Source organism: Eleutherodactylus coqui, unplaced genomic scaffold, assembly GCF_035609145.1.
Source record: "Eleutherodactylus coqui strain aEleCoq1 unplaced genomic scaffold, aEleCoq1.hap1 HAP1_SCAFFOLD_229, whole genome shotgun sequence".
Lineage (NCBI taxonomy): Eukaryota > Metazoa > Chordata > Amphibia > Anura > Eleutherodactylidae > Eleutherodactylus > Eleutherodactylus coqui.
The window spans coordinates 1-17,250 of NW_027101702.1; the positions used below are offsets into that span (position 1 = coordinate 1).

Here is a 17,250-nt window from a genome sequence, read left to right on the forward strand (position 1 = left end):
TGTGAGGGGGAGGGGGGCGAGAGGAGGGAGGCTAGTGAGGGGGAGGGGGGCGAGAGGAGGGAGGCTAGTGAGGGGTAGGGAGGCTAGTGAGGGGGAGGGGGGCGAGAGGAGGGAGGCTAGTGAGGGGGAGGGAGGCTAGTGAGGGGGAGGGAGGCTAGTGAGGGGGAGGGAGGCTAGTGAGGGGGAGGGAGGCTAGTGAGGGGGAGGGGGGCGAGAGGAGGGAGGCCAGTGAGGGGGAGGGGGGTGAGAGGAGGGAGGCTAGTGAGGGGGAGGGGGGCGAGAGGAGGGAGGCCAGTGAGGGGTAGGGGGGCGAGAGGAGGGAGGCCAGTGAGGGGTAGGGGGGCGAGAGGAGGGAGGCGAGTGAGGGGTAGGGGGGCGAGAGGAGGGGGGCGAGAGGAGGGAGGCGAGTGAGGGGTAGGGGGGCGAGAGGAGGGAGGCGAGTGAGGGGTAGGGGGGCGAGAGGAGGGAGGCTAGTGAGGGGGAGGGAGGCTAGTGAGGGGGAGGGAGGCTAGTGAGGGGGAGGGAGGCTAGTGAGGGGGAGGGAGGCGAGAGGAGGGAGGCCAGTGAGGGGGGAGGGGGGGTGAGAGGAGGGAGGCCAGTGAGGGGGAGGGGGGGCGAGAGGAGGGAGGCCAGTGAGGGGGAGGGGGGCGAGAGGAGGGAGGCGAGTGAGGGGTAGGGGGGGCGAGAGGAGGGAGGCGAGTGAGGGGTAGGGGGGCGAGAGGAGGGAGGCGAAGTGAGGGGTAGGGGGGCGAGAGGAGGGAGGCGAGTGAGGGGTAGGGGGGGCGAGTGAGGGGTAGGGGGGCGAGAGGAGGGAGGCGAGTGAGGGGTAGGGGGGCGAGTGAGGGGTAGGGGGGCGAGAGGAGGGAGGCGAGTGAGGGGTAGGGGGGCGAGAGGAGGGAGGCGAGTGAGGGGTAGGGGGGCGAGAGGAGGGAGGCGAGTGAGGGGTAGGGGGGCGAGAGGAGGGAGGCCAGTGAGGGGTAGGGGGGGCTAGTGAGGGGTAGGGGGGCGAGGGGAGGGAGGCTAGTGAGGGGGAGGGGGGCGAGAGGAGGGAGGCTAGTGAGGGGTAGGAAGGCTAGTAAGGGGGAGGGGGGGCGAGAGGAGGGAGGCCAGTGAGGGGGAGGGAGGCCAGTGAGAGGGAGCGGGGGGCGAGAGGAGGGAGGCCAGTGAGGGGGAGCGGGGGGCGAGAGGAGGGAGGCCAGTGAGGGGGAGCGGGGGGGCGAGAGGCTAGTGGGGTGTGCGTGGCGGGAGACTAGTTTGAATATGTACTGTATAGCGGACCGTGCGATAAGGTACCGGTGAGGGATGTTTACTGGCTAAAGACCCTCCGACCTCCGGCCGGACCTCCCTTATTGGGCCGACATGCCGATGGGGTGGGGGTCTCTGATTAGATCAGCCTCTCCTCATAGAGCAGCATTGTCCGCCTCCTAGTAACGCGTTTCACGGCCGTCACAAGTTCTGTCATGTGTTCTGCTCCGTGCCGTGCATTACTGGCGCCCGTCCGCTGACCCCAGCCTGAGAGCGGTGTGACCCGCCATCTCTATATCATCCACCACTTCCTGTCTGATCACATGTCATGGCGGCGATCAGCGGCGCCGTACAAATGTCATGTGGGCGGGAAGCGCTCTTCGTGATCCGACTGCTGTACGAAGGAATAAAGCCCTGATCCGGCATTGAAGCGCCCCCTTCTGGTGGTCAGTGGGAATATACAGGATAGCGAGTGACGTCACTGCAGAGAACGCTGTAGAACTGCCGGTGATATTCCCAGCTCTGTGGGATTCGCCGCAGCGGGTGAACCATATCGCGTGTTTTTTGGTCTTTGACCCGGGAGACATGCGTCGAGGTCTGCTAGAATGGCCGCCGCGGTCCCGGCCGTGTATATAATAGGGTTATTATAAATGCGTCTGTCTCCTCCATCAGCGGACCACTTACTGGCGGGTTGTTTGTCAGGAGGTGCTGCGCACGTGTTACGGTGCGATGCCGACTCTTCACAGGACTCTGACTAACCGGGGGGGGGGGGGGGGCTGCGTATACAGATGACCTCTACCATTCTGGATCTGTATACAGAAGGACTACTTCCTGTGACGCCCCTCGGTAATAGTGAGCAGAGGGGGGTGCCGGCTGGTGTTTGGGGGTACCATCCCGCGGCGGCTCCTTATTTACGGTCCGTCCTTCTCCTTGCAGGACTCTTGGAGGTCTCCATGGGAAGGTTTACGGACGTTAGGCTGAATCTTTCCTCCCCCACGGAGTTCCTCCTGCAGAACATCCCCAGCAACGTCTCCTTCATCCTCTTCCAAGTTCACAGCCAGTATGTCAACGTGACGCTGTCCGTCAACAAGGTGTGTACCCCTCGCTGCCCCCCACCCCCGGACCCCCATCGTCCATCATGGGGAATAAGTCTCTAACATCTCGGTGAAGACATCCAGCCGCAGCTTATTTGCCTTTGTTGGTGTTTCTGTGGACACGGGAGGCCTGGTCCGCGGGCGTCAGGGGACGGGGGAGCTCTGCCCTCACGGGAGGCCTGGTCCGCGGGCGTCAGGGGACGGGGGAGCTCTGCCCTCACGGGAGGCCTGGTCCGCGGGCGCTCAGGGGACGGGGGAGCTCTGCCCTCACGGCAGGCCTTGTCCCCGGGCGCTCGGGGACGGGGGAGCTCTGCCCTCACGGCAGGCCTTGTCCCCGGGCGCTCGGGGACGGGGGAGCTCTGCCCTCACGGGAGGCCTTGTCCCCGGGCGCTCAGGGGACGGGGCAGCTCTGCGCTCACGGGAGGCCTTGTCCCCGGGCGCTCAGGGGACGGGGCAGCTCTGCGCTCACGGGAGGCCTTGTCCCCGGGCGCTCAGGGGACGGGGGTGCTCTGCCCTCACGGGAGGCCTGGTCCACGGGCGCTCGGGGAAGGGGGAGCTCTGCCCTCACGGGAGGCCTGGTCCGCGGGCGCTCAGGGGACGGGGGAGCTCTGCCCTCACGGGAGGCCTGGTCCACGGGCGCTCAGGGGACGGGGGAGCTCTGCCCTCACGGGAGGCCTGGTCCACGGGCGCTCAGGGGACGGGGGAGCTCTGCCCTCACGGGAGGCCTGGTCCACGGGCGCTCAGGGGACGGGGGAGCTCTGCCGTCACGGGAGGCCTGGTCCCTGGGCGCTCGGGGAAGGGGGAGCTCTGCCGTCACGGGAGGCCTGGTCCCCGGGCGCTCGGGGAAGGGGGAGCTCTGCCCTCACGGGAGGCCTGGTCCCCGGGCGCTCGGGGAAGGGGGAGCTCTGCCCTCACGGGAGGCCTGGTCCCCGGGCGCTCGGGGAAGGGGGAGCTCTGCCCTCACGGGAGGCCTGGTCCCCGGGCGCTCGGGGAAGGGGGAGCTCTGCCGTCACGGGAGGCCTGGTCCCCGGGCGCTCGGGGAAGGGGGGAGCTCTGCCGTCACGGGAGGCCTGGTCCCCGGGCGCTCGGGGAAGGGGGAGCTCTGCCGTCACGGGAGGCCTGGTCCCCGGGCGCTCGGGGAAGGGGGGAGCTCTGCCGTCACGGGAGGCCTGGTCCCCGGGCGCTCGGGGAAGGGGGAGCTCTGCCGTCACGGGAGGCCTGGTCCCCGGGCGCTCGGGGGAAGGGGGAGCTCTGCCGTCACGGGAGGCCTGGTTCCCGGGCGCTCGGGGAAGGGGGAGCTCTGCCGTCACGGGAGGCCTGGTCCCCGGGGCGCTCGGGAAGGGGGGGAGCTCTGCCCTCACGGGAGGCCTGGTCCCCGGGCGCTCGGGAAGGGGGGGGGAGCTCTGCCCTCACGGGAGGCCTGGTCCCCGGGCGCTCGGGAAGGGGGGGGAGCTCTGCCCTCACGGGAGGCCTGGTCCCCGGGCGCTCGGGAAGGGGGGGGGAGCTCTGCCCTCACGGGAGGCCTGGTCCCCGGGCGCTCGGGAAGGGGGGGGAGCTCTGGCCTCACGGGAGGCCTGGTCCCCGGGCGCTCGGGAAGGGGGGGGGAGCTCTGGCCTCACGGGAGGCCTGGTCCCCGGGCGCTCGGGAAGGGGGGGGAGCTCTGGCCTCACGGGAGGCCTGGTCCCCGGGCGCTCGGGAAGGGGGGGGGAGCTCTGCCGTCACGGGAGGCCTGGTCCCCGGGCGCTCGGGGAAGGGGGAGCTCTGCCGTCACGGGAGGCCTGGTCCCCGGGCGCTCGGGGAAGGGGGAGCTCTGCCGTCACGGGAGGCCTGGTCCCCGGGCGCTCGGGGAAGGGGGAGCTCTGCCGTCACGGGAGGCCTGGTCCCCGGGCGCTCGGGGAAGGGGGAGCTCTGCCGTCACGGGAGGCCTGGTTCCCGGGCGCTCGGGGAAGGGGGGAGCTCTGCCGTCACGGGAGGCCTGGTCCCCGGGCGCTCGGGAAGGGGGGGAGCTCTGCCCTCACGGGAGGCCTGGTCCCCGGGCGCTCGGGAAGGGGGGGGAGCTCTGCCCTCACGGGAGGCCTGGTCCCCGGGCGCTCGGGAAGGGGGGGGAGCTCTGCCCTCACGGGAGGCCTGGTCCCCGGGCGCTCGGGAAGGGGGGGGAGCTCTGCCCTCACGGGAGGCCTGGTCCCCGGGGCGCTCGGGAAGGGGGGGAGCTCTGGCCTCACGGGAGGCCTGGTCCCCGGGCGCTCGGGAAGGGGGGGGAGCTCTGGCCTCACGGGAGGCCTGGTCCCCGGGCGCTCGGGAAGGGGGGGGGAGCTCTGGCCTCACGGGAGGCCTGGTCCCCGGGCGCTCGGGAAGGGGGGGGGAGCTCTGGCCTCACGGGAGGCCTGGTCCCCGGGCGCTCGGGAAGGGGGGGGGAGCTCTGCCCTCACGGGAGGCCTGGTCCCCGGGCGCTCGGGAAGGGGGGGGGAGCTCTGGCCTCACGGGAGGCCTGGTCCCCGGGCGCTCGGGAAGGGGGGGGGAGCTCTGGCCTCACGGGAGGCCTGGTCCCCGGGCGCTCGGGAAGGGGGGGGGAGCTCTGGCCTCACGGGAGGCCTGGTCCCCGGGCGCTCGGGAAGGGGGGGGGAGCTCTGGCCTCACGGGAGGCCTGGTCCCCGGGCGCTCGGGAAGGGGGGGGGGGAGCTCTGGCCTCACGGGAGGCCTGGTCCCCGGGCGCTCGGGAAGGGGGGGGAGCTCTGGCCTCACGGGAGGCCTGGTCCCCGGGCGCTCGGGAAGGGGGGGGGAGCTCTGGCCTCACGGGAGGCCTGGTCCCCGGGCGCTCGGGAAGGGGGGGGAGCTCTGGCCTCACGGTAGGCCTGGTCCCCGGGCGCTCGGGAAGGGGGGGGAGCTCTGGCCTCACCGGAGGCCTGGTCCCCGGGCGCTCGGGAAGGGGGGGGGGAGCTCTGGCCTCACCGGAGGCCTGGTCCCCGGGCGCTCGGGAAGGGGGGGGGAGCTCTGCCCTCACGGGAGGCCTGGTCCCCGGGCGCTCGGGAAGGGGGGGGGAGCTCTGCCCTCACGGGAGGCCTGGTCCCCGGGCGCTCGGGAAGGGGGGGGGGAGCTCTGCCCTCACGGGAGGCCTGGTCCCCGGGCGCTCGGGAAGGGGGGGGGAGCTCTGCCCTCACGGGAGGCCTGGTCCCCGGGGCGCTCGGGAAGGGGGGGGGGAGCTCTGCCCTCACGGGAGGCCTGGTCCCCGGGCGCTCGGGAAGGGGGGGGGCTCTGCCCTCACGGGAGGCCTGGTCCCCGGGCGCTGGGGAAGGGGGGGGGGGGGGCTCTGCCCTCACGGGATGCCTGGTCCCCGGGGGCTCGGGAAGGGGGGGGTCTCTGCCCTCACGGGAGGCCTGGTCCCCGGGCGCTCGGGGAAGGGGGGAGCTCTGCCCTCACGGGAGGCCTGGTCCCCGGGCACTTGCGAGTCCTGCACCCACTGCTAATAAATCTCCACTGCGCTTCTTCATTCCTTCGGATAGACTGACTTCGATCTTTCTTGCCTTTCAGATCCCAAATATTAATGACTCTGAGACTGGTAACGACGCTGGACTGATCACCATCCTTCGCACCAACCAAACCGTGTGCACCTGGTACCTGCAGACCTCCTACCCGGATACCCTGCTGGCATCTGCCATCACCATCCCATACACAGAGAGAAGTATGTACCGGTCTGCGGTAAGACCCTTTACTCATCCCCCAACCCCCTCAAATTGCGGCCATATTGTCACCCAGCTTTCCCAGAAACAGGTATACCTAGCGGGTGTGAACTGTGACCTCTCCTGTCCCTAGACCCGATCCCCGGAGCCTGTAACCTAGAGTTCAGCTTGGACGTTGACCCGAATGTTTACCTCCAATACAATCTCTATGAAACGATCATCACGTTCGCCCCTGCCAATTTGGGGCATGCCAGGTATAGATACTATCCGCCTCTAGGGAGCGTGGGGGGGTACTACAGTCAGGGTGACATATGTGACTCTTCCCTGTAGAAACGCGACTCCTCCGGCCTGCGATGTCCAGACGGGCCAGGAGTCCAGGTGGCGTCTTCAGTACGATGTCTTCCAGTATTTCTTGCCGGAGAACAATCTCAATGAGTCGGTGTTGTTGGCGCACCTGCAGAAGATGTCGCTGGTCCCGCAGATCTCTGCCAACGGGGTGAAGGTAAGGAATGTCTCCCAGCAGCAATGGGTTGGGTGGCGTGGGAGGGCACAGATGGAGGGTTACGTCGTGGGAGGAACCTTTATATTCAGTATTTATTTTGTGGCAGGCTTCATTTGGCTTCTGCCTCATTGGGTTTATTTTCCTTCCTCTGGATCAACAAGGCGGGGTGGAAACAGGCTGAACTGGATGGACTTTGTCTCCTATGTTATGCTACTGCAATTGGGGTGTCATATGTTCCCTTTGAAGCTGGGCGCCTAGGTGAACCAAAATGGTAGCAAATATTGCTATAAAGTGGCAAATAATTGACTATAAATGGCTGCAGGGTATTTGGTCACATCCCTGGTGGTCTAGGGTGCAGCAAACATTAACATAAGAATCTCTGGTGATTTTTAGGGTAGAGAAGGGGATTTCTGCCACTATTTCTGGTGGTCTAGGGTAGAGAATAGGGTTACTGCCAGTGTCTCTGATGGTCTAGGGTTATGGTCCCTGGTGGCCTAGAGCAGAGAAAGGGGGGTTACTGCCACTATTCCTGTTGGTCTAGAGCAGAGAAGGCAAGGCTGTTACTGCCACTATCCTTGGTAGTCTAGGGCAGAGAAGGGTGTTATGGTTCCTGGTGGTCTAGGGCAGACAAAGGGGGTTACTGCCACTAACCTTGGTGGCCTAGGGCACCAGGAATAGTAGTGGCCTAGTAAGCACCCACTTAGAAGGCGTTTACTATCTTTGGGGGTCTAGGGCAGAGAAGCTTAATGCTACTATCCCTTCTAGGGCAGAGACGGGGGTTTATGGTCCTTGGTGGTCTAGGGCAGAGAAGGAGATTATTGCCACTATACTTGTTGGTCCAGTGGGTTACACTCAATGTAGTTCTGTGATCATAGAAATGAGGGCAGACGGTTACAGTTGGACAGAACCCCCCAGTAACAGTGGTTGGGGGTCTCGCTGTCTGTCCCTAATGGTGTCGCTGTTATTCCCCAGCTGGCCACTCTGACCTCCAGCGACAGAACCACCATGTCCTTCTCTTCTGTCCCCGGACAAGGAGTCATTTACAACGTGGTTGTCCGCGATCCCCTCCTGAACACGTCTGCGGCCTACGTGCCGGTCCATACTTACGCCTGCAACTTCAGCGCCGCAGCGGACAACTGCGCTAACCTAGGTGAGCACACAGCAGAGTCTGAAGGGAGGTAAGCTGAGAGGTCAGAATACAAGCGTGCGTTATAACCTTCTCTTCGTAGGTAAAACCTCCACCAAAGTGTTCTTCACGTTCTGCGCAGTCTTCGGCCTCTTCATCTGCTTCTTCGGGCACCGGTATCTTAAGATTGGTGAGTCCTCCGAGCTCTTGTTACACCCCTCGTGTGCCGTTGTCAGTTCTTGCCTCTTGTGATGCCCTTCTGTCCTCCTTTCTGTTCAGATTTCTTCTCCATGGGGTTTATAATCTTCGGATTTTTCATGTTTGTTCTCCTGACGAATGTCACGCCTCTCAACCACGATGGTAAGCCGAGCGCCGATGATATGGTAAATGGCTCAGTCACATGTAGAAGTAGCTGCCTGGTGGTTTCTATTGTCAGCCATATTGGTGCGCTTGAGACCGCTATTTCAATCACCTAGTCTCACACAGGCTCCTCCCCTTGGTAGCTAGTGGACCCTCCCACCCGCAGAGCCTTCACCCCTCCGCTTGTCTCCCGCAGCTCGTCTGATGCTGACTGCACTGACCGGTGTTGTTGGTGGTCTGATGCTGGTTGGTTACTGGTGGAGATTCGGCTGCATTTACTTCTGCATACTGCTGGTGGGGCTGGTGCTCGGATTCCTCGTGGCGTCCATTGTCTTCTTCACCCCAATAGGTAAGAAATGGTCACCCCGGGTTACCTGGAACCGAATCCAATCCTTTTATCTTGCTTTTACATTTGAATGCTCTCCAAGAACAAGATTCTGTGTCGCCATGGTAACAGACTACAAACCCGTGCAGTCTGACCCTGCAGTCATGTTAGTCTGTCCCCCTCAGAGCAGGATCAGAGATGAATGAAGCCAATACTGATTTGGTATCGGGGCCCCTTTCTCTTCTGTGCTTCTATTTCACTGTCTGAGTCCTCAGAGCAAACGAAAATACCAGAACTGCGCCCAGCGGATCGCACTGACTATTATGCGGTCTGTCCGTCTTCCATCATGGCACCCAAAATTTTCCTGGATGCGCGATTTTGTCCTAGATTTTATTTTTTTTTGTAAAGGTGTTATAAATCTGTTCACGCCCATTAGTCTAGATGGGGGGGGGGGGGGCGTATTTCAACTTTGACCCCAAATTCCCAAAATGTTGCTTAACCTCTGTCTGTTGGGGAAAGGTTGAGCCGCCCTCACGCACATCAGAGAGTCGCTTCGCCCCTATCAGCTGGTTCGGATGACTAAACTCCGATATGATGGGGCCCTTTAAGGCTGTGCGGGAGCAGCTGTCAATCAGCCCACAGCCCCCCCTACCTTCACATTCACCACACAGCAATGCTACAGAGTAATGGAGGCTTGCCTCACTTCTCCTCCGAGTCACCTGTGTGTCCGTCCTGCAGGGGATTACGCCACCTTCCGGAACGACAGCCTCTTCTGGTTGACCTTCACCTGTATCGCCTTGATGGTGCCCGCGTGTCTCCTCCCCTTCCCAAAGATCGTGAGTATCTTGTACAGAAAAGGGGTGTGGCTTCACTCAATGACATAACTGGGAGCAGTAAAACGGCGTGGTGATTCACGGCCGCAGTCATGTGACCACCTCTGCGTGTTGCGCAATATTTCCCCTTTATACATTTTATGGGTACGAAGTTCACAAGACACAGATTTAAGTTGCACAACGTATTTTCTGCATGACGTGTTGCGTAAGTCACATGACGGCGTCTTCATATCATTCAAGGAGAATAAAAACGTATCCAGAAAGAAAATGGCTTCTCTTGTGAACGGCTGCGTACTCTGCGTATACGGCGGGTGGCGGGAGTGGTAAGCTGGCATCGGGCGATGTTCAGCTCCGCCATGTAAAGGAAAAACCAGGAACAGAGGATCCAGCAGAGCCGGACGCCGCCCACTGCAATGTCCGCCCCGCTGCCGCCATCTCTCCTGCACACAATAGCGCAGCGTGCTCCGCTGTCTGGTATGGTATGCTGCATCTGCACCCCAGGGTCCAACAGATGCGAACGCTGCCTTATCATATGGCTGGGATGTCGGGGTCCCCTTCCCCCACTGCTTCAGAGCGATAGATGAAGGGCTGCGCCCCGGCGGGGATTCCCAGCAGGACTAACGCGCTTCTTCCCCTCTTGCTAGCTGAACATCCTGAGCTGCAGCGCGGTGGGATCCTACATGGTGGTCTTGGCCATCGACTGTTACCTGTACACCAGCCTCAGCTACATCACTTTAAATGTCCTCAAGAGGGCGCTAAACAGGAGCTTCAGCACCGCCTACAGCAGCGTTCCATTCCAGGAAAACGGTAAGAGAAGCCGAACGTTCAGCCGAGGCGATCCCGTCCTTAACCCCTTGGGCCCCACTCACACAGCCGAGCCAGAACTGAAAGAGTAGTCCGAAGCGCGGCAACCATATTCCACCGCTAACCACGCACCCCGTTCACTTCAGTGGGCAAAGCATTAAAACACGGAAACGCAGGAAAATAGAGCAGACGGCGCTTGAAGAAGGCCCGCTCTGCCGCAGGTCTGGGAGGCCCCATGGATGGTGATTGACAGCGGCCAGCGTCAGACGCGGACAGACCCCCGTGTGAGCGCGGCCTGAAGCCTTTGTCACAGGGTGCTTTTACTGCAGCGTTCTGAGCGCCCACGGAGATCAGCGGGGCCTCGCAGACATGAGCTCCATCGTGGCGGAGTCTATTCTGCATCCGTCCGTGTAGCGCACCTCCTCAATGATGGGCTGCGCCAAAACGCTGTCGGCCGAGGATGCAGCGACTTTTGGGATGTTCATCTTCCCTTCTCAAAAACCATAACCTTTTTTTCCACTGTGAAGTCGCCTGAGGGCCGCGCTCCGCCTGAGGGCCGCGCTCCGCCTGAGGGCCGCGCTCCGCCTGAGGGCCGCGCTCCGCCTGAGGGCCGCGCTCCGCCTGAGGGCCGCGCTCCGCCTGAGGGCCGCGCTCCGCCTGATGGCCGCGCTCCGCCCATACTGGGCTACAGCTAATGGAGAACTTAGTCTTTTTTATTTTTTTGGAAGGAAGGGTGAAAAAAATGTTTGCTTTCCCCTCCATAGCGCTCACTGTGCAGTTTCCGCGGGTCGTTCGATTATAAAACCAGAATTATTTATTTTTTAAGGGTTTTTCTACTTTTGCACATTAAAGATCTTTTTTTATAAATCTAAATTTTTATATGTGTGTATATCGGTCGGTCGGTCTCCGGTCGGTCGGTCTCCCTCCCTCCGGTCGGTCGGTCGGTCGGTCTCCCTCCGGTCGGTCGGTCTCCCTCCCTCCCTCCGGTCGGTCTCCGGTCGGTCGGTCTCCGGTCAGTCCGAGCTTTCTTCTCTCACGGACCGCGCTCCGTGTTCTTAGCATGATGGGCTGTAGTTCTTTTGGGGCACACGGACTGTCTTTGTTTTCCCCTTTTCTTTTTTTAGAGTTTGCCATGCAGAATAAAAAGGCAAATAATCATATATATATATATATATACCGTATATTCCGGCGTATAAGACGACCCCCCAACTGTCACCTTATACGCCAGGAATACGGTGTAGGAAAAAAAACTACTCCCCTCCCACGGCATTCTGCTGCAGGCTATCGCTCCCTGCTCCTCGCTGACAGAGCATTGCTTTCTTGATGCGGGGCTTGAAATCCCCGCCTCCAGAAAGCTAATGCTGTGATTGGCTAACTCAGGCGGTGTCAGCCAATGAAAGCTGGTGCTGCGTTAGCCAATCACAGCCATTCAACGACATTGAATGATGTCCCGTCTTCCCCACCCCCTCCGGACTGACTACTTCTTTCTTCTCCACAGACTTCATCATCCTCACAGTCTGGGTGATCCTCCTGGTCACCGGTGTGACCACCCAGGTCTGTAGGGAGGGGGATAGACCGGCCTTCCCACCAACCCCCTACGTGATATGGAAACGCAACCGCGAACGGCGCATCACGAACATTCTGGACCCCATTTACCACACGCCCCCCCTGAAGGACCGCCTTCTGGCTCGGATAAGAGATTGCTTCTATAAGGAGCAGCCCCTAGGGGAGAGGACGCCCCTGCTGCTATAGCCGAGGAAACCCTGTAGCCCGGACTCATCACAGCTGCAGGTCTGAGGAATGGAACTTTGTTGAAACGCATCGCTGCCACCACAGGGCTGCTCTGACGTACTAGAAACTTGTTTACCTGGGACTGCACAAAAGGCGCAATTCAGTATTATGTTGTGGCGGCTTCTGCTGCAGGGGAGGAGTCAGAAGGAAACCACTGGCAAGCAGGGGCAGCTTCCCGCTGACTACTGCCTGATCTACGTTCAGCCGGAAGCCTTTAGCTGCTTGAAATGACTCCAACCCAACGAGCTTCCCCACCGAAATCTGATTAATACTGCAGGAAGTGATGAAAAAGCTTGTCGGCTCAATGCCAGTAAGCTGTACCATAAAGGCCTGAGTAATCCATCCAATATAAGCCAGTTGCTATGGACTAATGGCCGTAGCAACCAGTGTGTGTCAGCTGGCTGGTCTCTGCTTTATTAACCGGACTGGGGCTGGGGCGCCCCTTTAGATGGTGTCATAGGCAGCGCTCGCTCGAATGGTCGCAGTTTCACCTCGGGACATTCCTCCACTGCTGTCCATGTATCCCTATACTAGAGCGGAGTCTATCGCGAAATAGAGACTTGGAAACACTATGGCGGATTATATATATATATCCTTATACAAGGTTTTAAAGGGGCCCTGCAAGATTTTAGGAGCTGCTCAGTCACCCAGTCCTTGGCCTTCAGTCAGGGTAATGAGATACAGCTGGGTCTCGGTTATATTTGTATACAGGTAAGCTGGGTGCGGACTGTAACTGCATGTGACTGTGACCCAGCTTTCTTAAAGGGGTGGTCTCATGTCAAGTCGTTTTGCTGCAGGAAGCGGACGGCTCCATACATTGTGCAGCTGGTTGAGTCCTATTGAAGTAAATGGGACTCGGTCTGCAGTACCAACTTTGGCCACTGCACAATGTATGGAGCTGTCTTCTTCCTGCAGCAAAAACAGCTAAAAGTGGGACAACCCCTTTTAAGACTTTATGCCACCTAGTTATACAGCACTACATAGCCAGATTTGCGGCAAAACACGGCAGGTTTGCCATTCAAGACCTGGGCGACGGCCCCTTCTGAAGCAGAATAGAATTTAGTGCTGATGTAGACGGGATTTATGTGAGCCGCACCAGATTTTGGGGACCAGGGAAAATCTAATAAGTTGGGGCAATATCTATAAATGCCTGGAGCTAGTTGCATCTGTAGCTGCAGGAAGTGGATGGCTCTGTACCTTGTACAGTGGGCAGAGTTGGTACTGCAGGCTGAGTCACATTCATTTCAATAGGACTCAACCTGCGGTAGCAGCCCGTGCCACAGCGCAATCTGCAAAGCAAAACCGCTAAAGTGCAGCTCGGCAGGAGCAAGGGATTGTGGGTTGGTTGCAGCACCTAGGATAGTGGAACCTCACGGCGCAGGATGCTGTAGAGCCACGGACCCGGAGCAGCGCCCGCAGACGTATCTCCGCTCGGCGTTTCATCGCCCTCCCTTTGGGATTCTTCTAACATGGCGTCGCTGCCCCTCCCTCTGCTTTATGCCACTTCTCTCAGGGCCCCCCCCCCCCCCCATAACCACTTCTGTTCTGTGTTTTCCACGTTCTGAGTTTTTTAACACTCACCTACTGAGAGCCGTATTTACTACACGCAGTAAAGTGTCACGCTGCAAATAATTTTGTATTTTTGTTTTGTTAATAAAGGATTTAACGGATTTGACTTTTGTGACTTTTCCTTTTTCCGGGGGGGTTAATAAAATAGAAGCATAAGCCATACTCCTGTCCACCCGATCCAGCAGAGGAGCGCCGGTCCCTCTTTATTGTGCATGTGACACTGCCATGAATGTCACATGATCGCTGAAGCCGGTGATTGGCTGAACGGTCGTGCACAAAGAGCGATGTGTTGGACCGGGGAATTCCATTTAAAGGGGGTTTTCCAAGACTTCAGTAGTCACCAATTTCGGATCAGTTGGAGTCCGCGGCTTGGGATCCCGGCCGATCAGCTGCTTGAAGAGCCGGCGCTGTACGTTTTGTAGCGGCTTGGTCCCGTTCACTTGAAGGCCATGTGACTGTGACATCACCGGCGGCTGGAGAAGTCGCAGACCTCGGGTTGTGGCTTCAAACAGCTGATCAAACCAGCGGCGCGCAGACGGACCCGACTCCTATTACATGGGCTGACGTCACCGCTAAGGTCATCGCCGCTCGTGTAGCGCTCTCAAACTGAAAGTCCTGCTGGTGGGCTTCGCGCTCAGCGTTCCCCCTCTGAGAGGCGCTGAGCTTGAGGCATTTGCGCAGAGCGAGCGCGGTCGCCATGTTTGATATTCACTTTCTCTCTTTTGCTCGTTAGAATGAATTTTGAGCGATATTTGTGTGTGACAAGGCCTTACAGTCAGGGGGTCCGAAGAGACCGGCGCGGGCGCAGCGGGCGCGGAGGAACAGTCACAGGCTGGGAAACACCAGCTTTCTTAACCCCTTACCGCCCAGCATGCTGCCTGCATTTTGTTACTTTCTATGGCGGTTTTCCTGGCGGGCCACAGTTTTTGTCTCCCCTTTTTGGGGGTGAGGCGGGCAGAAGCTTAAGCGTTAGTCAAGGGGGATTATGTTGCATCGCTACAAACATACTAATGTTAACAAGGTCATTCAGAAGCAAGATGGCGGCCGGCATGCATATAACTAATATTCTGTAAGCTCACAGTGAATCTCTGTACAGTAATGGCGGCAGCCACAGCCCAAACTGATACACAGCAGGAACAATGACTCCATGGAGCCCGAATCACAATATATACACATAGACTAGCTGATATACCCGCCTTTGCCCGAGTTATAGACATAGACTAGCTGATATACCCGGCTTCGCCCGAGTTAATTTGGTTCTGGTGTTCACACGGAAAATCTTATGAAGTCGTGCTTACTTTAGAGATACCGGGAAAACATATGTTCACCATTTTGCATAGTTCTCTGCGTTACCCAGGAAACACCACGTGGAGGTAACCATGCAACGTTTCCTTTATATAACATGACATCAGGAAGTGAGAGAATTAGATTCCGTACGTAAAATGTGAACGCTAATTCTTTGGCGCTTAGAATTGAATAATCGAGTTGGGACCCATTAGCTTTTCCTATTTATGACACAATCAATGCCCGTTCCAAATTTAATGTTTCTACGACATCAAGAAGTTGGAGAATTAGTGTCCAGTCAGTCATTCATATATATAATTACACATACACCCATTCCTTACAAGGCTGGGGGGTCCCCGTAGCGTCACGGATCAGTGAGGAAACAGCAATAAATATTCAATTTCCCTACAGCGCCCTTACAGGAAAAGGGAAGTATTACACAGCATCCATTTACATTCATGGCTATGTGAGGGGGCAGGTCCTCCAGCACAGGAGACACTTTTTGTAACTTTTTTCCCCTAAGCCTGTCTTTCTCCGGGTCCCAGGTAGCCGCGGCGCAGCCCGTTCCCCATTGCTTATTACTTCCTATGGAACTGAATAAAATCACAGGCGACGCAAATGTTTACTATTAAAACGTGATTTTTCGCACACATTACAAAGCAACCCGCGTCCACGTAAATCCGGGCTCCAGCTGCCTTCCCGTGGGCTAGTGGGGGCGAGCACCAGGGGCCCATACTCTCGTCGCAGTTTTTCTGTGAATGTTATAAATGCATTGGCGCACTCGCTGGTTAATAAATCGCACGATTAAAGCGGTAAAGGCGACGGCGCACGGGCGGTTTTTTTTTAGGCTTCCATAGAAAATCGAATGTTCCATCTTTGACTGTAGAAACAGACGGCCGTTACTGTGCTCCTCTCACAGGCAGGGGCCATCCGTATCACAACAGGACGGAACCCGTGTGCGAATACCCGCTTAGCACCGCGCTCACGGACGGGACTCTGGTGCGAACTCTGTCACTGGTCTGCAGCACATTTCCCCCCTTTCAGTTGCAGGTCAGAAGTTAGTGGCAGCGCTGCTGCGTGAGCCGGTGGGCCAACGGCCTCTTCACACGGGCGTATGCGCATTTCACAAGGAGCCGCTTCGGACGCAGTGAATAGCGCGTTCCATCTCGCTGTAATTACACCGTCTGCCCCATTTACATCAACTGTGCGCAAACAGGCAGCAAGGCAATGGGATTTCATGCGGTTTGGTGCACAAATACGCTGCGTGTTTAAACTGCCAGAAGCAGAACCGCGCAAAATGTCCGCTACCGCTGCAGAGGCGACCTGCACGTACGGACGTGTAAATGTACCGCTACTGAAGCGCAAAAACACCCGACTGTGAATGAACCCAATGAAATCAATGGCGAAGTCCGGAAACCACATGCGTCCCGTCCGCTGCACAATCATGTCCGTGCTAACGCGCCCTAAGAGGCGGAGCCTGCAGCGCGGACGCATTCATTAGTAGGTTATATCCATATACACAGAGGTGCTGATTATAGATATGGAGAGACTTGTTCGTGTTTATACATTTGTCGCACTTACGGCGCTGCATCCTTAGTCAGACCCGCCGGCCACACTGCTGTCCAAGAAAATATTAGATCTGTTTGACGGAAAGTTAAGCACCATTCAAGATGGCCACCAATCACCCTCCCCGCATCACTCGTACGCGTGTTATATGCAGCACAGTTAAAACTGCATCTATCATGCGTATTTTAACCCCTCGTAGCCCATAATAGGCATCAACGTTGCACATGCAGCAGGTTTTTTTTTTTTAGCTCATTGCTGGTCACTGGGCTATTAGGGCTGAGTATTACCTGCCATCCACACCCTCATCCATCCGTGCAGGAGCCCCAATTAGCCGTTAACCAGGAGCACAGGCTGTAAAATTGCAGAACTGGTCAGTTTAGCCATTCAGGGCTGCAGGCAAGTGGGGTGGCAGTGCCAGTGTGAGCTGCACTGACTCCGGGGAGTGGATCTACTGTAAGGCGCGTTCACACCGCGCAGAGCGCATATTAATGCAGATCCACAACAGATTTCTCCCTTTCCATTGAAGCAGAGAGGTTTGCCATGGATACGAATCTGCACATGTGACTGGGCCCTTATGGCGCCACGAGCAAGATCTCTGGGAAAGCTGTGTGAGCACACCTGTGAAAGCCGTGGTGGCTACCATACTGATGATCACCCAGCTGCCCAGAAACTACCCGTAGTAATGGTGGATCAGCGAGGAGCAATAAGTCCGCCAAGGAATGTGCAGCTCGGTTCCTGAGTCGCGTCACCCACATCATTAAAAAATATATGGTTTTTAGAAAACCCGCCCTGTGAGACAGAAAGAGGTTTTGCCTTAAAGGAAAAAACCAAAGCTCATGCGGGGGTTAAAGTTCAATATCAGTTTCCTATACAACAGCCTGGAAATAAATGGCGCCATCTTCCGGCTTAGCAGTGGACAGAAGGCTACACGCCCGTTAAATGCCAGCCTTCTGTCATTAGAGAAGTCATCTGGGCTCTGCTTCCACCCTCAGCGCCCCTGCCACCCCCTCCCCTCAGTCAGCCCCCGCCACCCCCTCCCCCACTCCGTTAGCTGCCCAATTTCATTGGAAAACA

General features: G+C 58.6%; 1 protein-coding gene across 1 annotated transcript; it reads left to right on the plus strand.

Annotated features, from left to right (window-relative positions):
* Positions 1–2,183: 2,183 nt before the first annotated feature.
* Positions 2,184–13,432, plus strand: TM7SF3 (transmembrane 7 superfamily member 3). Its single transcript, XM_066588413.1, has 11 exons — positions 2,184–2,336; positions 5,868–6,018; positions 6,150–6,270; positions 6,347–6,518; positions 7,491–7,668; positions 7,748–7,834; positions 7,924–8,004; positions 8,201–8,353; positions 9,068–9,165; positions 9,807–9,969; positions 11,465–13,432. The coding sequence occupies exons 1-11, from the start codon at positions 2,199–2,201 to the stop codon at positions 11,716–11,718; spliced, it is 1,596 nt and encodes a 531-aa protein (XP_066444510.1). The 5' UTR covers positions 2,184–2,198; the 3' UTR covers positions 11,719–13,432.
* Positions 13,433–17,250: the final 3,818 nt, after the last annotated feature.

Excerpts from the sequence above, each read along its gene's own strand:
- TM7SF3 (XM_066588413.1), top strand. The coding sequence starts at position 2,199 with ATGGGAAGGTTTACGGACGTTAGGCTGAATCTTTCCTCCCCCACGGAG. Across the intron at positions 8,354-9,067 it reads TGTCTTCTTCACCCCAATAG|GGGATTACGCCACCTTCCGG; the intron begins GTAAGAAATGGT and ends TCCGTCCTGCAG. Across the intron at positions 9,166-9,806 it reads TCCTCCCCTTCCCAAAGATC|CTGAACATCCTGAGCTGCAG; the intron begins GTGAGTATCTTG and ends CCCTCTTGCTAG.